The sequence below is a fragment of the Hippopotamus amphibius genome, chromosome 2, assembly GCF_030028045.1.
Source record: "Hippopotamus amphibius kiboko isolate mHipAmp2 chromosome 2, mHipAmp2.hap2, whole genome shotgun sequence".
NCBI lineage: Eukaryota > Metazoa > Chordata > Mammalia > Artiodactyla > Hippopotamidae > Hippopotamus > Hippopotamus amphibius.
This window is the reverse complement of record NC_080187.1, coordinates 66427316-66450686: the sequence shown is the minus strand read 5'-3', so window position 1 is coordinate 66450686 and position 23371 is coordinate 66427316. Positions and strand designations below refer to the sequence as shown.

General features: G+C 40.6%; 1 protein-coding gene across 1 annotated transcript in view; it reads left to right on the top strand.

The window, feature by feature from the left end:
• Positions 1–23371, top strand: part of AOPEP (aminopeptidase O (putative)) — a 365989-nt gene that overhangs the window by 325215 nt on the left and 17403 nt on the right. The window contains exon 14 of the mRNA XM_057722559.1: positions 13739–13855. Within this exon, the coding sequence (XP_057578542.1) occupies positions 13739–13855 (117 nt within the window). The remainder of the gene's footprint in view (positions 1–13738; positions 13856–23371) is intronic.

Genomic DNA, 23371 nt, shown 5'->3' with positions numbered 1-23371 from the left:
CAACAGCTTAATCGGCTTTTTTTTTTAAAGTAAATTCTAAAATAAATTTGTGTCAGGCTGATAGCAGCATGGTGCTTGGCTGTTAGACGTTTACTTTTACAAGAACATTTTAGTGTATTTTGTAAAAATTTTTTATTCTTGTCTCTCACTGAAGAATATTTGTTAATTATCTGAAGGTAGATGTGCATTTTTCAAACTGAAAAAATTCATTAAAATTTGACTAATATTAATGTTCTAATGCAGTTGAAAATATGCATAAAACTTGCTAATGTTCTTAACATTTAAAGAGTGGTGTCCTGTCATTGCACAAAAGAGATAGACTTAGCTAAGACAACTTTTAAAGCCATTTAATTTAAAGATTTAGATCTTGACTTAGTGGGGAATTTTGGAAAAATAAGTTTGGAGGGAATATTATACTTTCCCTGAAGGAGTCTTTCTTTGTCCTCAGTCACTCATCATGTTTATTTCATCTGCAAAACAAGTGTTTGGGAGCCCTTTTGAAGTTTTTATTTCCCAGGCCCCTGGTTTTCTTAGTTTAAGCATTTAAGAATGTCATCTTACTTTTAGGGTGTTAAAGTTTTAGGTGAGGTAGACATTAACATTTGAAAGTGTTTGCATTTGGTTTTGTTTCTTATTATCTACTTGTTTTAACTTGAAATTAGTTGCTTTTCTTATTAAAAGAGATTAACTTTCAAAGTCGTTACTGTAGTGAAACTTTACATTGTGTTCCAATATCTGTCATATTAATATTTAGAGAGGCACATTTAGCTGCTAAACAAAAATAGCATTTTGTAGCAAAGTAAGGTACTAAATTAATTTTCCATGATGTGGCAGTTAAGATTTCCTTCATAATAAAAATGGAGAAATTTTAGAGCATATATAGTAAATGCATGGAGTGGGACTGAAAACTATAGTTACCTGAGATTTTGAAAAAATGAGAATGTTTTTGACATATATATATATATTGAAAGGGGAAGACGTGTCATACAACCTATTTTATGCAGCATTTTTGTAGTGGTGGTTTTATTTTTCTACTCCAATAGTTCACTGCCTTTTTTTTTTAAATCTTTCACATGAACTTAATTTCTAAATTGTTCAGTAATTCTAAAATGGATGCAAATTACTTTAAAGATCAAACCAGAACTGGAAAAGAAAGTATAGAACGACTTTTTTGCTTTTGGTGTTTTATTTTTCTAAGCACATGTTTTATGGTTATAATTTTCCTCATCCTGAAATATTTCCTATACATCTCAAACTAGACTGAAGAGATTAATACTCAGAACTGTGAAGAGACTGTTACAAATTTCTGGAGAAAATAGGCTTGATCACTTCCACCAGTACTCATTAAGAATTACACAGATTGTTTACCAGAAAGATGCCCTGGGTAGTTTCCCTTCTATTCACATAATCTGTAACCTGTAAAGAAAACAACCCTCCCTCATCTTTGTACATCTTTCATGTTTCTACCAGGTGATCCAGGAACGTTTGTGAATGTTCTACAGGAGGGAGTAAACGCACCAGTTCAATATTCATTTTGTGGAAGTAGTGTTTTTTCTTTTTTCCTTTGTTGTAATGAGCATGGTCTGGTGTTTTTCCGTAAAAAATGCTAGTATCCTTGGAAAGTGGCATGCACCCTAGAGGTTAAACCTTTTTAAAGTACAGTGAGCAACGAGAGAAAGTCTTCACATTCTGTAAATTAGAGGAAAAATTGCTACAGCTATGATTGCCTTTGTTCTCAAAGCCATTTGAATTGCAGGCTGTGTTGGGACTGGTTCGTACATTGTTTAACTGCTGAGACTAAAACTTCTAATTAGAGTAATTACTGGGTGGGAGCTGACTGGTGGAGCGGGGTGGGGGCCAGGGGTGTGGCTGGGAAGGGGCGCCGCGCGGTGGGAACCGGGCCCGGCTTGCCGCGCGGGGCGGGGCGGGCGCGGCGACGGCCTCTCCGGGGATTGGCCCGGGAGGAGGAGGCGGCGCGCACCGCGGCCGCTGCCGATATCAGCCGGCGCCCGGGAAGGATCCGGGCGGACTCCAGGCTCCGGCCCGCGCCCCGACGGGAGCCTCAGTAAGTAAGACGTTTTCCTCCTTCCAGGTCGGGTCCGCCCGCCGCAGCCCGCCAGGTCTGACAGCTGCGGGGCCCGGGGCCGTCAGCTGGTGTTCGTTAGGAGAATTAAGGTGGTTTCTTCTCCGTCTACCAAATCCCTTCTCATTTTCCTCCTTCTAACCTCAGTCTTTCCACCAAATGAGCTTTAGCAGGAAAGAAAGCCAAGTTTGGTTCACTGGTATTCGTTCTGCTTCATAATCGTGTCCTCATCTGCTCACGGCTAACAGCCCATTCTGTGGAGTTTGCATTCCCACCACCACGATGTGAATGGGAGTTCTAGTTGCCTTCAGAAATACTGTAGGGTGTTTCTGACGGGCTCTTGCCTTTCTTTGTTTTCACGCCGTCGTACTTCTAAACATTTTAAACTTTGAGTGCATTCAAGGACATTGGGTATCGGTATTGTATTTTTTTTGTGTGTATTTTATTTACCAAGCTTTCAAGGAAGACAGATCAGGTAAACAAAATACATTCTGAAGTGCCCAAGAAAGCTTACTTAAAGGACAGATCCAGCGGGAAAAGAGTAACAAATTACTGCTGCAGAGTAGAGCCTTCGTTAGAAATGTTCTACAGGTTAACTGTAGTCTCTAGAGAACTGTTCTCTTTCCTTTTTGTTACGGAATGTGTGCTAAATTAGAGGGGTTCTGGTCTTTGGTCTCAATTCCTAGAAAATATTCTTAGATGGAAATGTAGACCAGGTTTTAAACTTTGACTCTAAGGAAAAGTTTGTTAGGGTTGCCCTGGAGAGAGCAGCCTGTTCATGTTTTATTTCTTTCTCAAAGGTAACTATTACTTGTAAAGTTCTGAGATGAGACACCCTACATTGTGAAATCAGCAGAAAAGTGGTTCTCAATCTATGAGGTTGCGTTTAGTAAATTTAAAAAACTTTGTGTCCACTTTTCGTTTTTGGGGGGGGGGATCAGTGATCACTGGTTTTTCAGGTTGAATTGTTATAAATAAATCAGGCTTCACTTTGGAATAGAATGTGTAGATTAATAGAATGTGTAGATTGTAATTGGTATGTTGTAACTTCGATGAAAGCGTAGTTGCAGAAATTCTGTTAAAATGTGGAGCGTAAACATTTTTTAAAGTTTCTCTTCTTAGTTTTAATTATATAAGAAAAATTTCTTAAAACCTACACAAAGAAAACGGTTTCATTGCTACCTCTTTTTTTAACAGAAATTCTAAGTTAATTTATAAAACAAACTCAGGTACTCAGGAGAGGGAAAGTTTGGTTTTCCGTAGACTATTTTTCATTAAAATTGAGTAAACAATTCGAAAACTGTAGAAATGTCTTAACATTTCCTGTAATTTCCAAAAGTTCTGTGCTATTAAAATGTATTATGTTGATAAAATAATACTGAATTTTTCTTATATGAGCACATTATATATACATAAAGGCAGATATAAAAAGAATAGAAATGTAAAACTTAACTGTGATTTGTATGATGTTTCTTTAGTCTGTTAGGGATAACTTGCAATACTTGAGATTTTAGATAGCTACCAGAAAGCGTATCCTAGCTTTAATCACCTTTATGCCAACCAACACGTATGAAAAGGTTTTGATAGGTCTCAGACCTACTAGGATTTTAGGTCCTTGGTTAATAAGTATGTATCTGTTTTGCATCTTTGAAGACTTCTGTTGATTGGCTTTGAAGTATTTGAATTCACGTGTGAGAATTTTTCTGTGGCAGCAAACAAGGACCAATTTCAGGTTTCCTACTTCTGTACCAGCTTCAGGCGGCTCCGGGCCATGAGTCCAAGCTGGAGCTCACAGTAGACGTAAGATTATAATGTCTGAATTCTGATAGCAGTAAAGAGTATGTTTAGCTCTAAAAGAACATTTTTATAACACTGTTTCAGTCTGCCTGTTTAGTGGGGAATCGTTCTTATCATGATGGGAAGTACATTAATTTATGAATTATTCAGCCCTTTGTGCATAGCCTGCAACTTTGGGGTAAACAAATCTGGGATCATTCATGTGCATGTAGTTGATTGTTCTGTTTCCCATTCACCTGCTTGTTTTACCTTCTCACATGATGTGCTTCCCTAAGACAGCCATTTCTCTTTCGTACAAAATACTGACCCCTTAGGAGCTTGTATTCCCTTCAGCTGCACTGGTATTGAGGCGCAAGAGAGAAAAGGAACAGTTAAAAATGAAGGAAACATTTCTTGAAAGTATGTGAAACTTGTTCTCTGCCTTTCTTTTTCCTGAAGCTCTTAAGTCCATGTTTTTTTCAATAATTTCAGTTTCTGCAAGTGTCTAAGTGACCGGTAAGAAGTTAATTCTTTGCTCTGTTCCTCATAAAACTTTTCAAAGTTAATCCGGGACATAAAATGTCTGGACTAGAATCCAAAAGTGTACAGAATTTGAGTGAAATCTGACTCCTGTGCTTTGTATACATTAAATCATTCTGTGAAAGAAAACTGAGACATCGAATAGTAAATTGTACAATACTCTCAACACATTTTTATTAAGTAAAAACAACTCTATTCCTTTATTTTTTCCAGTAGTAATTCTTGTAGTTGGACTCTTCACCCTCTTCCACCTCACACCCCCCAATTTCTCTTTAGTTGTAGTTGGTTGTATATATATCTTTAAGGATATGTTTCTTGGTCAACTTTGTGACAGAAACCACAACAAATCGTAGATGTGTGGCTAATATTTATGCTTAGTTTGGATTTGGTAGAAAATGTAAGAAGAATATTAGAAATTAAAATCTAACCAAAAGATATTTATGTTGTTTTGACTATGCACCTATGAAGAAGAAAGGACAGGAACTAGGAATAATATCCAAATACTAAAATAAATATCCAAGAGTGAAATTTGTTTGTAAATTATGTTCTCTCCTAAAAAATTTGTTGTTTGCTCGTGTGTCTGTTCCTGAGTTGTTCATGTAAGCCGAGTGCCAGAATGTGACTTGGTTTCTCCCTTTTACTGTTTCTTGTCTTTTTCTCACCTGCAACTCTTGTTAGTGTTATTATCTCTAAAATGCTTTTGTGGCTTACTTTTTTATAGATGTTAATTTTGATAATTTTTAAAAAGTAATCAGTAATGACAAGTGTTAACAAGGAGACTATGGAAAGCAAAGGGACAGGTCTTTGTAAGAGATACTCTTGTGTCTTTGCATTTAGCCTGAAATGAGTTGTTACATACAGTACAATCTAGCTTATTCATTAGTTCTTTAAAGACATCGCAGAACCATCATTTCATTGACTACAGTAGTCGATTACAATTGAGGAGGCATTTTGGTTATTTTACTGTTAGCTTTTAAAGAAAGAATTTATTATTATACAAAAGGTTTACAAAACTTTTAAAATTGATATATTTAAGTTGTGTATTTTTTGGATTTGTTTTCTTTCAGAAGTGAGAATCACTTCTGGCTTGAATTTTCATGTGTAGCTATATAAATTGTCCTTAAATAGTTCTACTTAAATCACTGAATTGTTGCTTGACAGCTCTTCTTGCAGTCATTTTTCTGTATTACTCCATCTTACCATATTGGACATTAAGTCCTTTATTTAAATTTGATAAACATTTGAGTATCTGGCATGAGGTAGGTGGCACATGAATTGAGCAAGATAGGGTTCCATCCCTTAAGGAGTTGCCTTAAAAAGGTACGTTCTTTTTATAGAAGTTAAAATATGGTTTGTTTGAACTCAGTTATTCTCATTTAAACTTAAAAATGGATCCTATTTTTGTCCATAAAATTTTAAAGAGCTTAAATTAATTTCAGTAAATGCTTAGGTTCCCCCCCCCATTTACTAATCACCTGTAATTTATAGAGGAAAATTGTTTTCAGACTGAATATTCCTAAGGATTGCATATTTGTGCATATAAACACCTTAATTTTGTGCATATTATCACTTTTTGCCAGAAACATAGAGCTATAGAAAAGAAACTCAACTGAATGTTACCCAGAAGAATCTAATGTTGATGCAGTTATTTTCTAGAAGTATTAAACTTGTAACAAATAATCCCTCACAGACTATCTGATTTTGACATATTGGGGGTAATAGCGGAAGTTGAAGAAAGGTAGGAAGTAATTCTGGGTTTGAATGAAATTGTAGTTACTGGTTTTTCCCTTGGGAAAAACTCTGAAAGTATTTGATTCATGTATAAATGACAACAAAAAATCTGAGCATCTGACTGTTTGGTGCAGTGCTACATGTGTATTTGCAGAAAAGCATTTGGAAAATTTAAAATTCTTTCAATATTTCTTCTTTTTTTTCTTTTTTATACTTTATTTCTTATAAACCTTTGTGTTGAGGGGTGACTTTCAGTAGATCGCAGTGAGGGAGCTGCTCTCAAATTCTTTCAGTATTTGAGCGTTGCTCACACAGAACGTACGTCTTACATTTAACGGTATTACTCATCTTTATATAGAGAAGTGTTGACATCAGAACTTTTGAGATCTGTGTTGCTTTCAAATATTGTTGTTATGACTAAGAATATAGAGGCTCTTATAAATTGCTTGATGCACACTCCTGCTAGGGGATCTGCTTCTAACTAACTGCTTTATAGAAGCCCCTGGTTTCCAGGTTGCTAGCTCCATACTTCGTTAGAGCATGTGCTTTAATCATTTATGCGTTTCAGTGCTTAGGTTGAATTATTAAATTTCTTCATAAAATGGATCTTCTCTCCTTTAAGTAAATTATTGGCAAATTTTTAACATGATTTAAGAAAAATAATTCAGCTTTATCTGGAGGCAGGAAAAAGAAAAAGACCAGGCAGCTTATGTAGGTTACTCAGAGAAAAAGTTGATGTGAAGAGTTCCTTAATTTCTTTTTGTATATCTTTAGAAAGTTATTCATGCAAATTTAGCCATAGTCTACATTCTGTTCTTAACTTTTTCTCCCACTTAATAACATTTCTTTCCATCTTAGCATATTACAGAAACAGTTATATCTCATTCTTTTTAAGAGTTGCGTAGTATTCTGTTGTGTGATGGTTATATACCATAGCCATGATTTTGACACACAGATTTTGATTTTTGGAGGTCCACCATATGAATATACCTTTGTTGTGAAAACTGTTAGTTTTCATAATAAATTAGCTGGTATGCAACCAGAATTTTGAATTAGAAAAACTTAGAAACTCAGATTCATAAAATGTACTCTCATTTAAGATAAATACATCAATTATTAAATACAGTATTAACTTAGATAAGAGCATTAATTCTAAAGAAAGGAAAAGAAGCAGGTTTCTATTGAAAGAAAAAACAAACCAAAAACCTGCAAATATAAGAAAAATTACAAGTATTCTCTGAGCCTTTCAAGTGTTCCAAATTCTTTAGAAAGCCTTGAACAAGCCCTACGTGGGGCATGAGTGTTATCACGGCAGAGTGAATGGACTGAATCACTTAGGAGTTTATCGTTTCTTCTTCATGAGCGATGATTTTCTTGAGAAGCATAAAATTCAGATCAGGAATGGTCTCCTTTGGCCCCTTTAGTTGTTGGCCTGGCAAGTTCCTGAATAGGGAAGGCAACACAAAGATGCCAAGCATCTCTTATAAAATACTTGGGAATTTTCAGTTTGAGTGTTTACAAAGATTTATTTTCCAAACTGTGTTATAAGATAAACCATTAGTGTGTACTTGGTTATAAGAGTTGACAAGAGGATTAGATTTTATATAGTTTAAGTAATGCTTTATATCAAATTGCATATAGATTGGGTAATATTTTTACAAAAGTTAGGGAAGTATTAGAACATGAAAATTTGACCCTTATAATCTGACATAAGTGAGACATGAGAATGATTTATGCCAATGAATTATTTCAGATGCTCTTTGCTGATGATGGTGTCTGTTTTGGTCACTGTGGTGTCACTTTTGGAAGCACTGAAACCAAACCATGGCTCAGAAGCTTGGTAGTCTTTTTCAGCTGTAGCTGTTAGAATTGTTTTCCCCCAAATGTAGTAAATATGCTTTTTATCTGTGTGAAATGAATTATGTAAGTATTTGCTTCTTGAATTTTCCTAAAATTTGTCTATAGACATACTCTCTCTAAAGATATTTGATAATCAGAAATACTGATTGTTCTGGATAAATACATATATTCATTGCTTTCTTTATTTTGAAGAAAAATATTTTCACTTTTAATTATTTAGTGACTTCTCATTGGTTTGCAAATCAAATTTGTGTCCCCAAAATAATATGAGCCAGAGACTTCTGTCTTAAATTTGGCAATTCTTTAAAATGTATTATTTTTCTTCAACATGGGAAGGATGACTTTTTGAAAGTTTTGTTTTTTGGAGCAGTTCAGATCAATTATGTTTTTCTTCTATACAAGTTACCTATTTAACTAAAAATATTTCAGTTATATCATGATATCGTCGTTGACAGCAGCTCTTGGCCAGACACTTGCCTGTGTATATATTTTTAAGTAGTTTATTTTTGTCACTTAAAAATGTTTATCATTAAGAAAGTGACAGATGAAAGATTCTATACTAAATGATGTGAGGACGATGGTCCTAGCCAGTGTTTGGAGTAGACAGAGTCAGTTTCATCAGAGTTCTGATACTATTCGGATTTTGTGTTTCTTTTTGGGTTGTGAGGAAGAAGAACTCTTTGGTTTTGAGGAACTTCAAGGATTGTATCTTAATTTTAACCCATTTTCAAAAATCATTGTATGAAAATTTATATAACTTAGAGATTTTTACTTATTTTGTTTTATTTTAGTTCAGAGCAGTGTCTGAAAGATAACTTGGTTTAAAGTTCTGTCTTGTGTCCTTTAGTCAGAGTTCCTTGTTGCCTTAATGGGAAAACTGTATGAATGGGAACAATTTGCTCTCACACCTGTGGACCTTAGGGGCACCTGAGGGTGTGTAGTGTGGTGGGTATGTTTTCTGGGAAGAGTAGAAAAGAATTTGTTAAACTTTGGGGGAAATCTTATTAAAAAGACCTTTTATATCTGTGGGATTACCTTTTTAATCCAAGAGGTGTAGGAGAACTGCTGTCTCTTTTGTGCCTCTATGCCAGAAAACGTGTGACTTTCAAAGGTCAGCCGCCCAGTTCTGGTTTGGACCCTGCTTGTGTTGAATTTCAGCCAGCATACAGGAGAATTTGAGATTTTCCTCCCTCCCCCATTTCTTCTGTTTTTGTTCAGTGTAAACAGTTCCTGCCGTAGTAACATAGACAAATATAGCAGAGAATGCTTTTCTGGAAGAAGAATGCTCCCTAAGCATTTTTTAACCATTTTTGGGAAGAATTGATCTTTCTGTGTATTTCAGACAGACCGAAAGAGAGGGAGGCCGTTGCTGTAAATTGAAGTGACATCATATGTATTGCCCCCATTGATCTGCTTTTAGTCTCCAGCCAGGATAAAAGGAAATGGCATCAGGGAGGAAGCATGCTTCATTTAGGCACAGATCCCAGAGTGATAATGGGGTAATAATAGAACTCACGCCACTGTCAGTCGGTGGCTGCATTATTCCCAGCCTCATTCCCCGTCTGGGAGCCTCTCTGAGACTTACTTCGTGTGCGGCTTGCAGCACGCCAGCTGGGCTGCGAGGGGAGGTGCCCTCCTTTGCTTTTTGGAGGGGTGCGGGCAGTGTACGTGGATGTTCGCGTGCCCCGGGTTTCTTGTGTTGGTCCTGCCTATGGAAGGTCAGTAGTGAGACGCGTATGGGACATTTTCTGATCTAGGAGGCTAGCTGGCCCTTTTGGAGTCCTGCTTATGGAAGAGATGGTGGAGGGTCTTGGTTGTGTGGGTAGTCTTCAGGGAGCCAGGAGTGAGTGATGCCCCTGTGACAGCAGTAAAAGGCTTCCAGGCTTCTGGAAGAGTCAGGGTTCATTTTCTTTGTACTGCTTGTAGACTAGGAGGGTGGGTTTGGAAAATCCATATTTTCTTTCCAAGAGCCTGTGTAGAAAACTCCTTAGAACTGTTCAAACTTGTGCGGCTTGCCTCAACCCTTAGGTTGACTGGGAAAAATTACGAGGTAGGCTTTTTTCTCTTTGCGCATTTCTGGGTAATTAGCAGCCATGGAATCCTCCATGTTTAGAGCGAGAATACAGACTTCTAAAATTCTTAACAAATCTCATTGTATTGACTTGACCTCCTTTGGTATTTTGTTTTTCATGTTTGGGTAAGTTTTCCAGTGTTGTGAAGTTCTCCATTTCAAGAACCCACATGACTTTGGCACCCCATTCTTATTTTGTCTAAGTTTCTGAGGCAGATGCATTTTGAAAATACCGAGCGGGTTTCCATATGGAAAAAATAATAACCTCATTATGAGTTCCTTGTTTGTGCAAAGAATGAACTTTCTATTCCCATCAGTGTTGAACTGTGGGTGTGAGCGCTACTGGACCCTCAGAAATAAAGGCGGGTTCTTTTTATAATGTTTGAAGGAGCTGCTCTCTCAGGAGATAATGCTCTGAAGCATGAGCTTTATTTTCTTAATCTGTCCGTAGTGTGACTAAAGCCATGTCTGTCTCCACCCTGCAACGCCCCCCCCCCCCATACTGCTGTATTAAACACAGTTGGCCTAGAAGTCATGTGAAATTTAATTTGATTTCTACATAGGTGGGAGTGGAGTGACCCACACAGCATTTCCCAGTGCCTCTGTGCCTGCTACCAGGGTGGGTAGCACCCAGTGCTGCATCTGAGCACGTTTGCTGGTGTATGACCTCTCTCAGTTGCTTTGCAGACATTTTGGTTTATTACTTAGTACTTTTTCATTATAGAGTGGCTTTATGGGCGTAAATGTTTATTTTACAAAGAGAAATATGCTGTATTAAAGCAAGCTGCTTACCACATTTTTGCTTTAATATCCTCTTTTCAAGGTCTGTAATCTCATGTAAAAATTATGTAATGTTTACTTACTCATTTGTGAGTGAAAGATACTGAGTTAATTTTACTGTCTGTGTACTAAAATAACATTTGATAACTGATTTGAAATACATCCCCCCTCCCCGAATTAGAAGAGTTACAGTTGAAAGCCAGATGGCCACAGGTTGTTTACTAAGTGAGAGTCATTTACACAAGTCCATTCTGAAGAACTCTCAGCATTATGGAGGAAAGTTCTCATCCTCTGTGTTAGTCTTTGGTGCCGCTGCCTGCCTCTGAACAAGCCAGTTCTTGTAGCAGACGTCAGGCGCCTTGGTGAAGGAGGAGGGAGAGCTGGTGGGGTGTGTGCATGCTTGCTCTTCACCTTTCTCCAGTTAAAGTAAATTAAACTTAACGAAGAACCACAAAGGCTTCACTCCCTCCCTTCCATCTCGGCTGCCCATCTTAAGTCAGGGGGCTTGGCTTTAGACATTTTTCCATTGCATAAAATTAGGCGAGGACAAAAACTTTCAGTGATCCTTCTGGTTCTCTTTCTCTATGCAGATGTGTGTGAACTTTTTGCTTAGAAGAGAACTGCGAGAGGTATGAAGGTGTGAATCCAGATATTTTGATAGGTTCACATGTTAGTGATTCTCTGACTTTAAACAGGAGTATATTGGTTAAACCCAGTTGGGGTAAGTTGAGGACCAAGCTAGTCATCTTACTCAGGGTTTCTTTCCTCCTTGGGTCTCTCTAGTTTAAACCAAATCCTAAACTTGAGTTCTAACAATAGGCCTCTTTGTAAGTGCAGACACATAATAGGGAGATGCTTTTCTTTCTGCTCTTTCCTTCTTTGTAATTCTGCAAATTGGCTGGGCTTGTTCCTGCTCTATTTAGTTAGTGAATGAGGCCCCCATCCCCAGCCAATGGGTGTTCTGTGCTGTATCAGGCTGGGCCCTTCCCCAGAAGCTGTCTTCTTACACATCTGTTGCTGCCTTGGCTTGGCTGCCTGTAGAAGCACTGCTGACCAGTTTCGAGCGTGCCCGTCTGTGGGGATGCAGTACTGGTTAGTCATTCTGAGCCAATCTGGGGCCCTCCCCTCCCCTATAGGCAGGTGGGCTGCTGCTGGATGGGCGCCCATGCCAGGCCACCACAGGGTGGGGGCCACGTGGAGCACACTTTGGAAAGGGATGTATTGTAGTGGGTGGGGAGTGACCATTTGGGGGAGAAAGGGTAGACTCCATGAGAAGGGTTCAAGTGCAGGAGGGCAATCAGGGAGAGTGGCCTTAGGGGGCAGTGAGGGGTACACTCATGACTGGCGCTGAAGGCTTAGCCACCACCAGGGAAGGGCCCCTCTTGGAACGTAGGGAAGGAAGATCCGGAGAGGGAGACTGCAGGGTGAGATGGATGGGAAGGAGGGCAGAGGGAGCCTGGGTGCCGGGCCTAGCTGGGCCAAGCTGAGAAGATGGAACTACAACAAGAGGGGCCACAAGAAAGTCCTGGTCAGGAATGCTGGAGGCTCCTCCCTCTACCCGTGGCCACGGGTGCCCGTCTGCCAAGTGCTCATGGTCTGGATGGTGTACAGGGCATGGATGCTCCCCAGAAGCTGGTGGTTCTGGATTTGGTCTGTTTTATGAAACGGCAGATTTCTTTTAATATCATAAAAGTAGCCTTGTGTCTAAAACTGTAGAAAATGGAAAACTGGCTTTTTTGTACTAGTCGCTATTAGTAATTTCTTTTAGAGTAAGAAAATGGAGGTTAAACTCCAGGTGTTGAGTATTCTGTTGCTCTGGCATCGACTTCCAGAACTGTAAATTTGGGTTAGTTGACAAGGATTGTCTGGGCATAAGCAGGAAGGGAGAAGAGCTAAATGTGAGAATAGTGGAATTCATAGTAATTGTTTTAAAACCTTCATTTTAGAATAAAATATTTTTCAGTTCCTACAAGATGTATCTTAAATTGATTTTTTCCTTCTGTCAACAGATTGCTGCTCTGTGCTAGAGGCTGGTGAATAAGACAGATGTTTTAAGTTCTGGGACTTCAAAAATATTGTTTGTTCACAGATTTGTCTGTGTTATTGTTGAACCATATAAAAACATCTTCTCTTTGCCCTTAACTAGTATTACCGTTTTTACTTATACCGTGTGAAAACTCAGAAATGTGAGTGACCTTGTATGATTGGGGGGGGTGTGTGCGTGTGTATATAAAATCATACACACAACCTTTTTTTAATGGGATAATAAACTTACAGGTTTTATGATGGAGCGGTTGTGAAACATGGTTCTAGTTTCATTACATGCTCTTTATTTCTTGGTGTACATTTGCAAGATTTATATGCTAAAGAAGGAAATCTGTAAGTTGCTTCTTAAATTCTGTTAAACTTCCGTGTGTTTACCTAAGATCAGATGGTTTCTTGAGTATTTGTCTAGGCTTAATGACATTTTTTGGCATATGCATGTTGTAAAGAAGATCTAATAAAACCATGATAATGTTTTATTAAGATAAGCACAGTTTCTATCATTCACAATGTATATATGTACATTGTCATCACGTTTTACACCTTAAAAAAAAATTCACCATGTACAACCAAAAAAAAAAAGTAAACACAGTTTTGATCTGCTCTTAAATACAGAACTGACATGAAAAGCCATGGAAAATAGGGCTTATTCAGGCCCCAGAATGTAGTGTCTTTGGGGATACAATCTAAACCTTGAGGTTTTACCATAGTCAAGTCTATAGTCTTCCCACCTTTCAGACAGCTGCTGGGAGTGCCCAGGTTATCCTGAATTTGCTGTCTTTGGTCTAAATGTTTGGGTTTAATTTCTTGTAAGCTGAATGACATTTTCACAGGTTGTCTGGTTTTGTCCTCAGCTTCTTCCAGACCAGCTGGTCTTGCTTCTGGAGCAACTCTTGGAGCAGAAGACTGTGAATCCCCGAACTCTGCAGAGTCTTGAGAGGATGTACCACCTCTCGGAGCAGGACGCAGAGGTAACCAGGAGCACCCTCAGAATTTAAATCGTGGGCCCTAGCTGTTGGTGAAGAACGATAGTCCCATTGTGTCCCAGACTGTGGGAACTGCTTTTTCCATAAGCAGCATCCCATGCTTTGTCTTATGAGTGAAACGCAGCACTTCAGGCAGAGAGTTAACTGCTTCCCTGGTTGTGCTTGCTCTGGCAGGGGGCCTCTGATCCTGGTCATTACCGGGGTATTTTGAGGTCCTAAGTTTTTCCCTTTTTCTTCTTAAATCATTAAGATGGACATAAGTCTCCTAAAGGAATGAGCACGTGGGTGGAATGTTTTTGAATTACAAACTCGGGTGGGTCATCTTGTGCATGACGGTGGCGGCGCCATCCTGTTGCACATTAAGGAAACTTGGCTCAGATGTGCCAGAGCTTCTTGGTTGCATTCAGTTAAGGCAGGAAAGGAGCCATGTGTAAAGGAAATGAAAACTAAATCTAACAGCCGTGGTTTAAAAAGCAAAATTGGAAGCTTGTGGGAAAGCAATATGATGTGGTCCTTAATATCTTTTAGCTTACTGTGAAGAATGCAATGTCAATCTTAAGATGAGTTCTAGGGGTTTTTTTAATAGCTAAAATAATATTTCATGTATTTGGTCATCTTAAGTAAAAAGACACACAGTCAGAAAAGTTCTCTTATATAAAACTCCTTAAAGGCAAGTAGGTTTGATTTGTGATTAGTTGAGAATAAATGAACGTTTAAAAACTGTACAGTCTAATATGGCAGCCATTAGGCACATGTGGCTATTGAACGCTTGGTATGTGGCTGTTCTGAATTGAAATGTGCTGTAAGTGTGCAATATGCATAGCAGATATTGCACACATAGTATAAAAAGCGGAAGAAAATGTCTCAATAATTTCTTCTTATTGCTTACAGTGTCACAATGGTATTTTGGACATTATGGGTTAAATAACATATCGTTAAAATTAATTTCACAATTCTTAAAATGGAGTAAATTGAGAAAAGCCAGGTCATTATTAGATTAAAAGGTAATGGGCATTGTGATACATTTTAAAGCTTATGTAAATTCAGGAGTTAATTGAAAAACTCCAGAGAAGACATATGTAGCTTTTTACCCATCTCAGCATAGATCAAACATGCAACTGTTGCTGTTTATTTCAGCTCTTATATTTTTGTTTATAGGAGTTTCCAAATGCCAGCCTGCTATTTTTAATTAGTGTTTAAAAGAGATTTCTATTTATAGGCATGAGGTTATGCTTTAATCAGAGCTGAATACCACTGAAATGCCAGGCCCCAGTGACAGGCAGTGAGCAGACCAAGGCAGGAGGATCAAAGCAGGTGCCGGGCACCTGTCACTCCTCTCCAGAAGCTGGGAGGTAGTAGACCCTGTTTTCCCCCTGTTCCTGTTGGCATAAACATAAAGCACATTGTGTTCTTAACTTACAGCTCAACTTAGTTGTTATATATAACTTAAACCTTTGAGAAATATGAAAGTTTTATTTTGGTTGCTTGTTTTGCATCTCAGACTACACCATGATGCCCAAGGCCAGAGCGGTCTCTTCAGGCGAGGCTCTTCGGTGATGAGAGACTGGGGCCTGAGGGAGGCTTGATTGGTTTAAGTAACTAGCGTGGTCAGCGTTCATGCAGTTCATAAATACTTGCTCTGCAGGCACTGGGGATACAGCAGTGGCAAGGGTCACCCTCAGGAGGTTTGGATTCTTCTAGAAAGACAGCTCGTAAGTAAATGAACAGCATAGTTTCAGATAAGAGCTACTAAGGAGATTACAGGTGAAAGTGTGCTTCGGTGTCTCTAGATAGAGCTCAGGAAAGACCACAAGAGAAAGTGACATTCGAGCCAGGACATAGGGCAAGAAGGAGTTGGCCATACAAAGCCAAGAGGCCAGGAGTGATTTCCACACAGAGGTGACAGCAAGTGCAGAGGTGTGAGCATGCATGTGCTAGGGTAGGGGTCAGCAAACTTTTTCCGTAAAGGAGCAGATTTTGATATTGCAGGCCGTGCCGTTTCTGTCACAACTAACTATTCAGTTTTGCTGTTGTAGCTGCCATAGACAGTATGTAAACAAACAGACCTACCTGTGTTTCAGTAAAGCTGTTTATAGACCCTGAAGCTTGAATTTCGTATCATTATCACATCTCAAGATGATTCTTTTTGTTGTCGTTTCTTTGTGAAACTATTTTAAAACATCCACACCATTCTTAGTTGTGAGATGGTTTGGCCTGCCCCATTCTGAGTTTGTTGACCCCTGCTTTGGGGTCTGCAGGGCTTGAGGTCAGGGGTGGGAAGGGCCCAGATCCGGGCCTTAAGGCCCTGAGACCTTATGTGCCACTTCCTCACCCCCTTCCCAGGCCCTCTAAGGCCCTGTCATGTAGTCGGTTACATTGACAGGTTATCTCACTGTGAGGTTTCCTTGAAATGTCACTCAGAACCAGAAAAGCAACAGGATTTTGGCCAACCAGCGTGTTTTCTAGAAACTTTATTAGTTAAGTGTGATTTATTGTGACACTGTTTAGCAGGAATTTCGTTGACTAACCATCTGCCTTTATTTTAAGTGACAGAACATTTCATGGGAGAAGGAGTTGTTATTTGCTGGAAAAATGAGGATTCTGACTTTATTCTTGGTGCTTCTCCTTGACCAAACATATAAGGATAGTTCCTTTCAGTTATTATCAGGGCTTTTAAACATGTAATAAATGGCAGTCATTCAAAGCACGGCTGAAGATGCTGGAGCATGGCAGGCTGTGTGCGGGGCGACCCTGTGGGAAATGGCGCTAGAGGTTTTTTCCTGGCAAGGAGCAGTGTGAGTTACGGCGCTGATGCTCTGTTCAGGGTGCTGCCACAGGCCCTGGGACCATGATGTGAATTAGGTATCTGTGTGGACTTCAGCCCCGGGACTGTGCGGGTCTCTGCACAGCAGCGGGGAGTACTCATGATGGTGGAGGCGGGGGTTAATTCCTCATATTTCCAGGAGTACAGAAAGGCTCCCCCTACTCTTTCTTGGACTAGCATTTCTCCTGAAAGCATAGATGTGAAGTCACTTTTTGAGGAGGTGAGCCTGCTTGTATTTGCCCTGCACACTGCATAGCTCTCTTGTTGGCAGAGCAGCATGTTCTTGATGTATCAGGAGTCTCAACTGTGTGAGAAGCCTGTGCCGCCATGAATCAGGTCCCTCTGTGCAGGAGTTGCTTCAGCTTCTTTGCTGTCATGCCCACTTGTCGCTTCCCTCCCTCCTTCTGTGTGAGTGGGTGGGCTGGTGTGGTCTCACTGGGAGGTTTATTTTAATGATTCTCTTTGTGTAGCTCAGTATTTGTATTAGCGGTGTTGCTTCTGTGTTTCCAGTTATGTTCACAGATTGTCTATTGGTCAGGATTACTGACCATGGCAACCAGGTTGATGATATTCTTTGCCAGCTGTTTGCATGTCAGGGGAACACTGTTCCATGTTATACGCCCCTTGTCTTCCGTGTGACTGCGTCATGTGGTGTGAATACACAGGTCTGCCCTGTGGGGAGGGACACCATGTGTTCAGAATCTTAAAGGAAAAGTACAGGAGGACAAATGTAATAAGCTGGGTGCAGTACTGCATGTCATCTTAGGCCATTTTGTGCCTTGCCTGGCCACTCTTGTTACCACCATCTGAAAAGTGGGGCGTTGAAGAGGGAGCATTTGCATTCCTTAGCCTGGAAAGTAACACCAACTAGAGGGGTAGTTACCATCTTTCACCTCCTGAATCAAAGAAACCTCTTAGCCATATACTGGGCTGCTTTAACCAGGTCAGAAAATGAACTAAAAGAGAGACTTGGATCATAGAAATACACTGTCTACAGTTTCTGAGCATATTGGTTCAAATAAAGACCCATAAAGGTTTTTAAATATATTAGACAACTGATTCTTGAAACAGAAGGTATTTTCTGAGATCCCTTTTTGAGTAATGAATTTCCTGCCTGCTTTATCGGCTCTCCTAAGCTGCAAAAATAGCTTTCCCATGTTAATGAAGTGAGGCTCCGTTCAGCTTGGCTCTGTGACCTTTTTCCCCAAGAGCCCCACGACTGACCTTGAAGCAAATATTTCTGCAGTCTATAGTTGAACACTTTAAAACCAGGGCACACCTCAGGTGAATTTTCAGAAAATTTGGAAACAGCCACTCACTGTCTCATCTGGCTTAGATGGGAGTAGTGGATTTAGTCAGGAAGGTCCCCATCATGCTCTGTTCTGATGTTTGGTAGGGTGAGCCAGAAAATGAATTTTCTGGGCGAGGCCATCACCAGCACCAGGTCTTCCCTCAGTGTATTTGGGGAAGTACTGTTGGTTAAAAGGTAGATGCCTTCGGGGTTAGATTGGGGTAGGAAAGAGTGGGTGCAGTGTCTGCATCTTCCCCTGGTGCCATGCCTCAGTCTTTGCTCAGGGGTATCTCTCTTCCAGGTCTCCATCCCATCTAGACACCCAGGCCATGCACCTGGTACTCACAGAGACATTGACTTAGCCACAAGCTGGACTTGGTCCCAGGTCCCCAAATGACTGGTGGCCATGTACAAGTCCCCCACCCCCCCAGGCCCCATTTTCCTCATCTGCGCAGCAATGCCTGGACTAGACTGCTGGCTGTCAGCCTTTCTGACCACAGCCAGCTGGCAGAAAGGGCTTCATGAAACTATTTTTACTCTTACATTTACTATTATTTCCTATTTCATTTTTTTAAAAAATGTGCATTGTGATGCAGCAAATTGATTTCATGACCCACTAATGAGTCGCAGCCCAGCTGGAAAACGCAAAACAGGACGATCTCCCAGTCCTCACCAGCTTTCTGCCTCCTCCCTTTAGACCTGTGGCCAAGGTTCCTGAGCCTGTGTCTCCTCAGGATTAAAATGGAGCCATAAACCCCCTCTTCATGAGGTTAACAACATGAGGAGAAGTTTTAGCATAATTTCTTAGAATGTAAGATTGACATCCTCTTGTTTGGTGTGAAATGGTCAAGTTTTGTTATTTAGCTCAAACAACCTTCATATTGTCTCTTTAATATGTCAGGACTGGCAGTGAGAAAGAGAGAAAAGAAGTACAAGCTACCCAACTGTTAGGAGCCCCTGAGAATCTGGCCGCAGAATTCTTAATCTGGGGTCTTGGTGGCTTTTTCTGTAGGGTGGGGTGCTTTGCTCTAAACCAAGGTTTCTCAACCTTAGCATTACAGATATTTTGGAGTGGATAATTCTTTGTTGTGGGGGTGTCCTGTGCATGGTATGATGTATCACATCCCCAGCCTTTTCCCCTGAGATGCCCAATAGCAGTTCTCTCCCTTCCCCGCCCCACCCCAGTTTTGGCAATCAGAAATGTCTCTAGACGTTGCCAAATATCTTCTGGAGGATAAAGCCATCTTGGTTAAGAACCACTGCTCTAAAGCAGCAACTGACCACAAAAGGCAGTTTTTTCATCTCAATTAATGAAGTGCCTGACAGTTACAGGGTGGAATAGCTAGAAGGGGGTTAACTACAGTTAGGGGCTGCCCTGAGCCAGCTGTATTCTCTCAAGGTGCTGAGAATGTAACCTTTGTGGGAGGTGAAAACAAAATGTTTCACATGGTAGAAAAAGAAGGAATTGCAAACTAAAGTAGTAGTAGCAGGTAAATCTAAGGAAACAGGTTAGTGAGTGAGGACAAACCTGTTTTACCACTAGTACCTAGAGAAAGCCACGCCAGCATCTGTCTGCATTCTGCTCTGAAAAGGACACTTTCAAGGTTGATTGCAAATGGAAAAACATCCAGCCTTGCAGGCCTTTCCCTCATCACTGCCTTTCCTCTGGCTCAGGTGGAAGAGCCCTTGAAAACCATGTAAACTGACTGCCTCACTTGGTGGGTTTTACATATGCAGGGAGGGCATGGATTTTAATACTTGTCAGAGAACTCATTGTTTATTGGAAAGGAAAATACCACAGCATTTATTTGAAGTCGTTAGGTGGAAGGCATGATTGCAGGCCCACAAAAGTCTGACAGCTCTGATGCTCATGTCTGAATTTCACTTGGGCCAAAAGCATAGTTTCTATGAACTGAGAACTTTCCATGATCAACAGACCTATGGAGAAAGAAGCATGCTGAAAGGGCAGAGGATAAAGGTTAGTCAGGTGTCATATGTTTAAAATCTAAGGCTGATGAGTAGCTGGGATTCTGCCCTTTCCCACTATGCTAAAACTCCAGGTCGTGATGACCGTCGTCTTCTGCACAGTGTCAGGGCCCGTCTGTTCTCTGCTGTGTGGGCTCAGCGCTCCCCTTTTCTCCCCTGGTTGCTTTTCCATAGTATTCTGGCCACAAAATAAAACATTTCTCTTTTGTTCTCACAGGAAGAGTTTAGAGGATAGGTTAAATGTAATCTCAGTGGGCTCTTTTGCCCCTTCAGGGTGCTCAACAGTTTATATTTAGTAAACTGCAGCGTGCTGAACTTGGTGCCTCCTTCCCCTTTGGTCCACCTCGATGCAGAATCTAAGTAGCACAAAGGCAGAAACCGGCCTTGCTGACGTCAGGTCCTGTAATCACGGCAGTATGTGAGGGCAGCCTGCCAGCCTGGCACCACAGCCCCTGCAGGAGCGCAGGGCTTGCAAGGTCACCGAGGCCCAAGTGTAGGAGCAGTGCCAGAGCGCCAGCTCCAGCCCTCTCAGTGGGCACCTCTTCCTTCCCTCCTTCCCTTTTGGAGTCTGTCCTGGGGGCACCCCCAGGACTCCCCAGGTCACTGCCCAGCTGTGTCAGGAGGCACCATTGTGGAACACAGCCCCTGGAGGCAGGTTTTCAGATTGAACATAAAAAGGAGACAGTTGTGGAGGGTCCAAATGATGTGGTGCAGTTAGCAAAGTGGTTTTCCAAGGTAAGATACAAGGGACCAGGTGGAATGGGAGCTTTCAGAAAGCTGTCATATCCCGCATTGGGCTGTTTGTCACCGTTTCTTCCCAGAGACAAGGGGTCTGGCTCCTTGGCTCCTAGACATGGTCAAGTTCAGGTTGCAAATTAGAGGGTCAAACAGTGATGGATGTGAACTTTAGGATGTGACCTAAAAGTAGTGTGATTTAGTATCCATTTTTTAAAAAAACTAAGACAGTGCTGGTGAGGGGCACAGCTGTCATTTTGACACAGCATTGAAACTTACAGAGTTTGGAAAGCTGGGCAGGGTATGGGTTGGTAAAAGGGATTGGGGTGATCTTCCTTAGTTGCTTAGACATATCAGGATTTTTAAACCATGTACCTTTTATAATGTGTGTGGGGGGGAGCTCTTATATAATTCTTTAGTTATATTTGTGAATGTTTTCTTTGTTGTATTTGGTTTATGAAACATTTGATGCTTTAGAACATTTCTTCAAAATCAGGAAGATATCGCTAAATATTTCTTCCTTGGAGTTTTCTTTCTTTGTTATTCAGTTCAGTGACCCTAGAATTTTTCTGTGGAAACCTTGTAACAAAGTCTCCACTGCTATATACAGTGATAAAAGGATTTTGAAAACCATTCTAAAATGACAACTTCATTTTTTGTTTTTTGTTTTTAGATTAGTATTCCCCTCTTGTTCCTGAGGCCAGGGCCTGCATTTTATTTACCTTAAATTGTTACAGCACATTGTCGCTGATCAGATGTTTGTTTAAAGAAAAAATGAGCCACTGGTGGCATAATCTGCCTAATTTTTCTTAAAACGACCTTTTAAATAAACAATTATAATCAGTCATAACATTTAGAATTTATCTGTAAATAAAAGAGGAAAAAGAGCATTTAAAGGCAGGCTTTTAGCTACAGGTTCAGCCACACTTTATATTAGAGAAGTTCCTGGTTGCTTATTCTTTGCCATTGCTTCTTCCACTGTACTTAGCAGCAGGTCCTATTGTGTAGATGTTTGGAGATTTAAGGGACATTATCTACTCTTGCTGTCTGTATATGTCCCCCCCAGTCTTTACAGATTTTCTCAGAAAGATGTGGAGATGGACACATTTTCTGGGTCATAAATAGCATTGCCCTGATGCTCTTCTTTCGATAGTGCCCCAAACGCAGCTACATCTCCTGTTCCTTTTGTCTTTAATGGTGCTATGAGTAGAATCAACGTGTGGAGTTTTATTGGTGTTTCTAGGTTCTTTATACCTCTGTCAGTAGTTTGTATATTTTTGTGTTAGATTTCTGTACTGAAATCCACACCCCCAAAAAGCACACAGTTGTCTGTGAGCACTGCCGTTTTCTCTCACAGTTATAAACTGAGTCATATTCCCACATGTGCTGTAAGTGCTCTAAAATAGAGGGCTCACTTGGCCAAAGTATTTTTCCAGGTTGCCTTTCTTCCCTCTTGGTGCCTTTCTGGTCCACCTTCCTTTACTCTGTAGTTCCATGGTACACCAAGATTTGAGAGTTGAGTTTCTCTGGCCTTCAAGCTGTGGAACCTTCAGGCTGCAGATAGAATGAGCTCTTCCTACAGCTTGTGGGAGTGTCCCACAGTGTCAGTGGCCTAAGTGTGGTCCCTGAGCCTGCCCTGTAGGGAGGGGTTGGTGCTCCATAGATCCTACAAGATTCCCTGGCAGCTTGTACCTCTTAGGGGTGAATGTTTGTGCTGGTACCTGATAGCAAAGAGAAAACAATTGTATTGAATTCAAATTGTTATAGAAAAATGGTACAAATCAACTGTTTGCAAGGCGGAAATAGAGACACAGATGTAGAGAACAAACATATGGACACCAAGTGAGGAAAGCGGGGAGCATTGGGGGGGAATGAATTGGGAGATTGGGATACCAAATTGTACGCTCTAAATATATGCAGTTTATTGTATGTTAACTGTATCTCAATAAAAGTTCTTAAAAAAAGAAAAGGACCCCCATTTATGTGCAAATGATGATATTTTATGTGTTTGTCAGGGTATGAAATTTAAAGATCAACTAAACTTTAACGGGTGGCACTAAAAATGATTTTTAAAGCTACTTGGTCTGCATGTTACTTTGCTGCAGGGTTGTATTCCATAGGCCAGCTGATTGTGCCCATCTGTGGGTGGAAGCAGATGCCCAGGCTGAGCGTAGGAAATCCTCAGGCACTGGGGAGAGCAGCCAGCCAGCAGCAGCCTGGAGCAGGCCTGTGCCCTGGCTCCGCTGTCAGGACAGCAGGTAGTTTCCTCAGGAATTGACTGCGTAGAGTAGTACCATTTCCTGAAACAGCCTTCCCCAGCTTGACTCTAGGGCTGTTTTTAATAGCCGCTTTTTTTTGAGAAATAATTCATATGCCGTGCAATTCACCCATTTCAAAGTGTACAATTCAATAGTTTTTAGTATTCACAGAGCTGTGCACCCATCACCACAGTCGATTGTAGAACATGTTCATCATCCCCCAAAGAAACCCTGTACCCTTTAGCTGTCATTCCGATCTCCCCTACTCCACCCCTAGTCCTTGGCAACCAGATTAATCAGTCTTCCTTCCTTCCTTCCTTCCTTCCTTCCTCCCTCCCTCCCTCCCTCCCTCCCTCCCTCCCTCCCTCTTTCTCTCTTTCTTTCTTTCTCTCTCTCTTTCTCTTTCT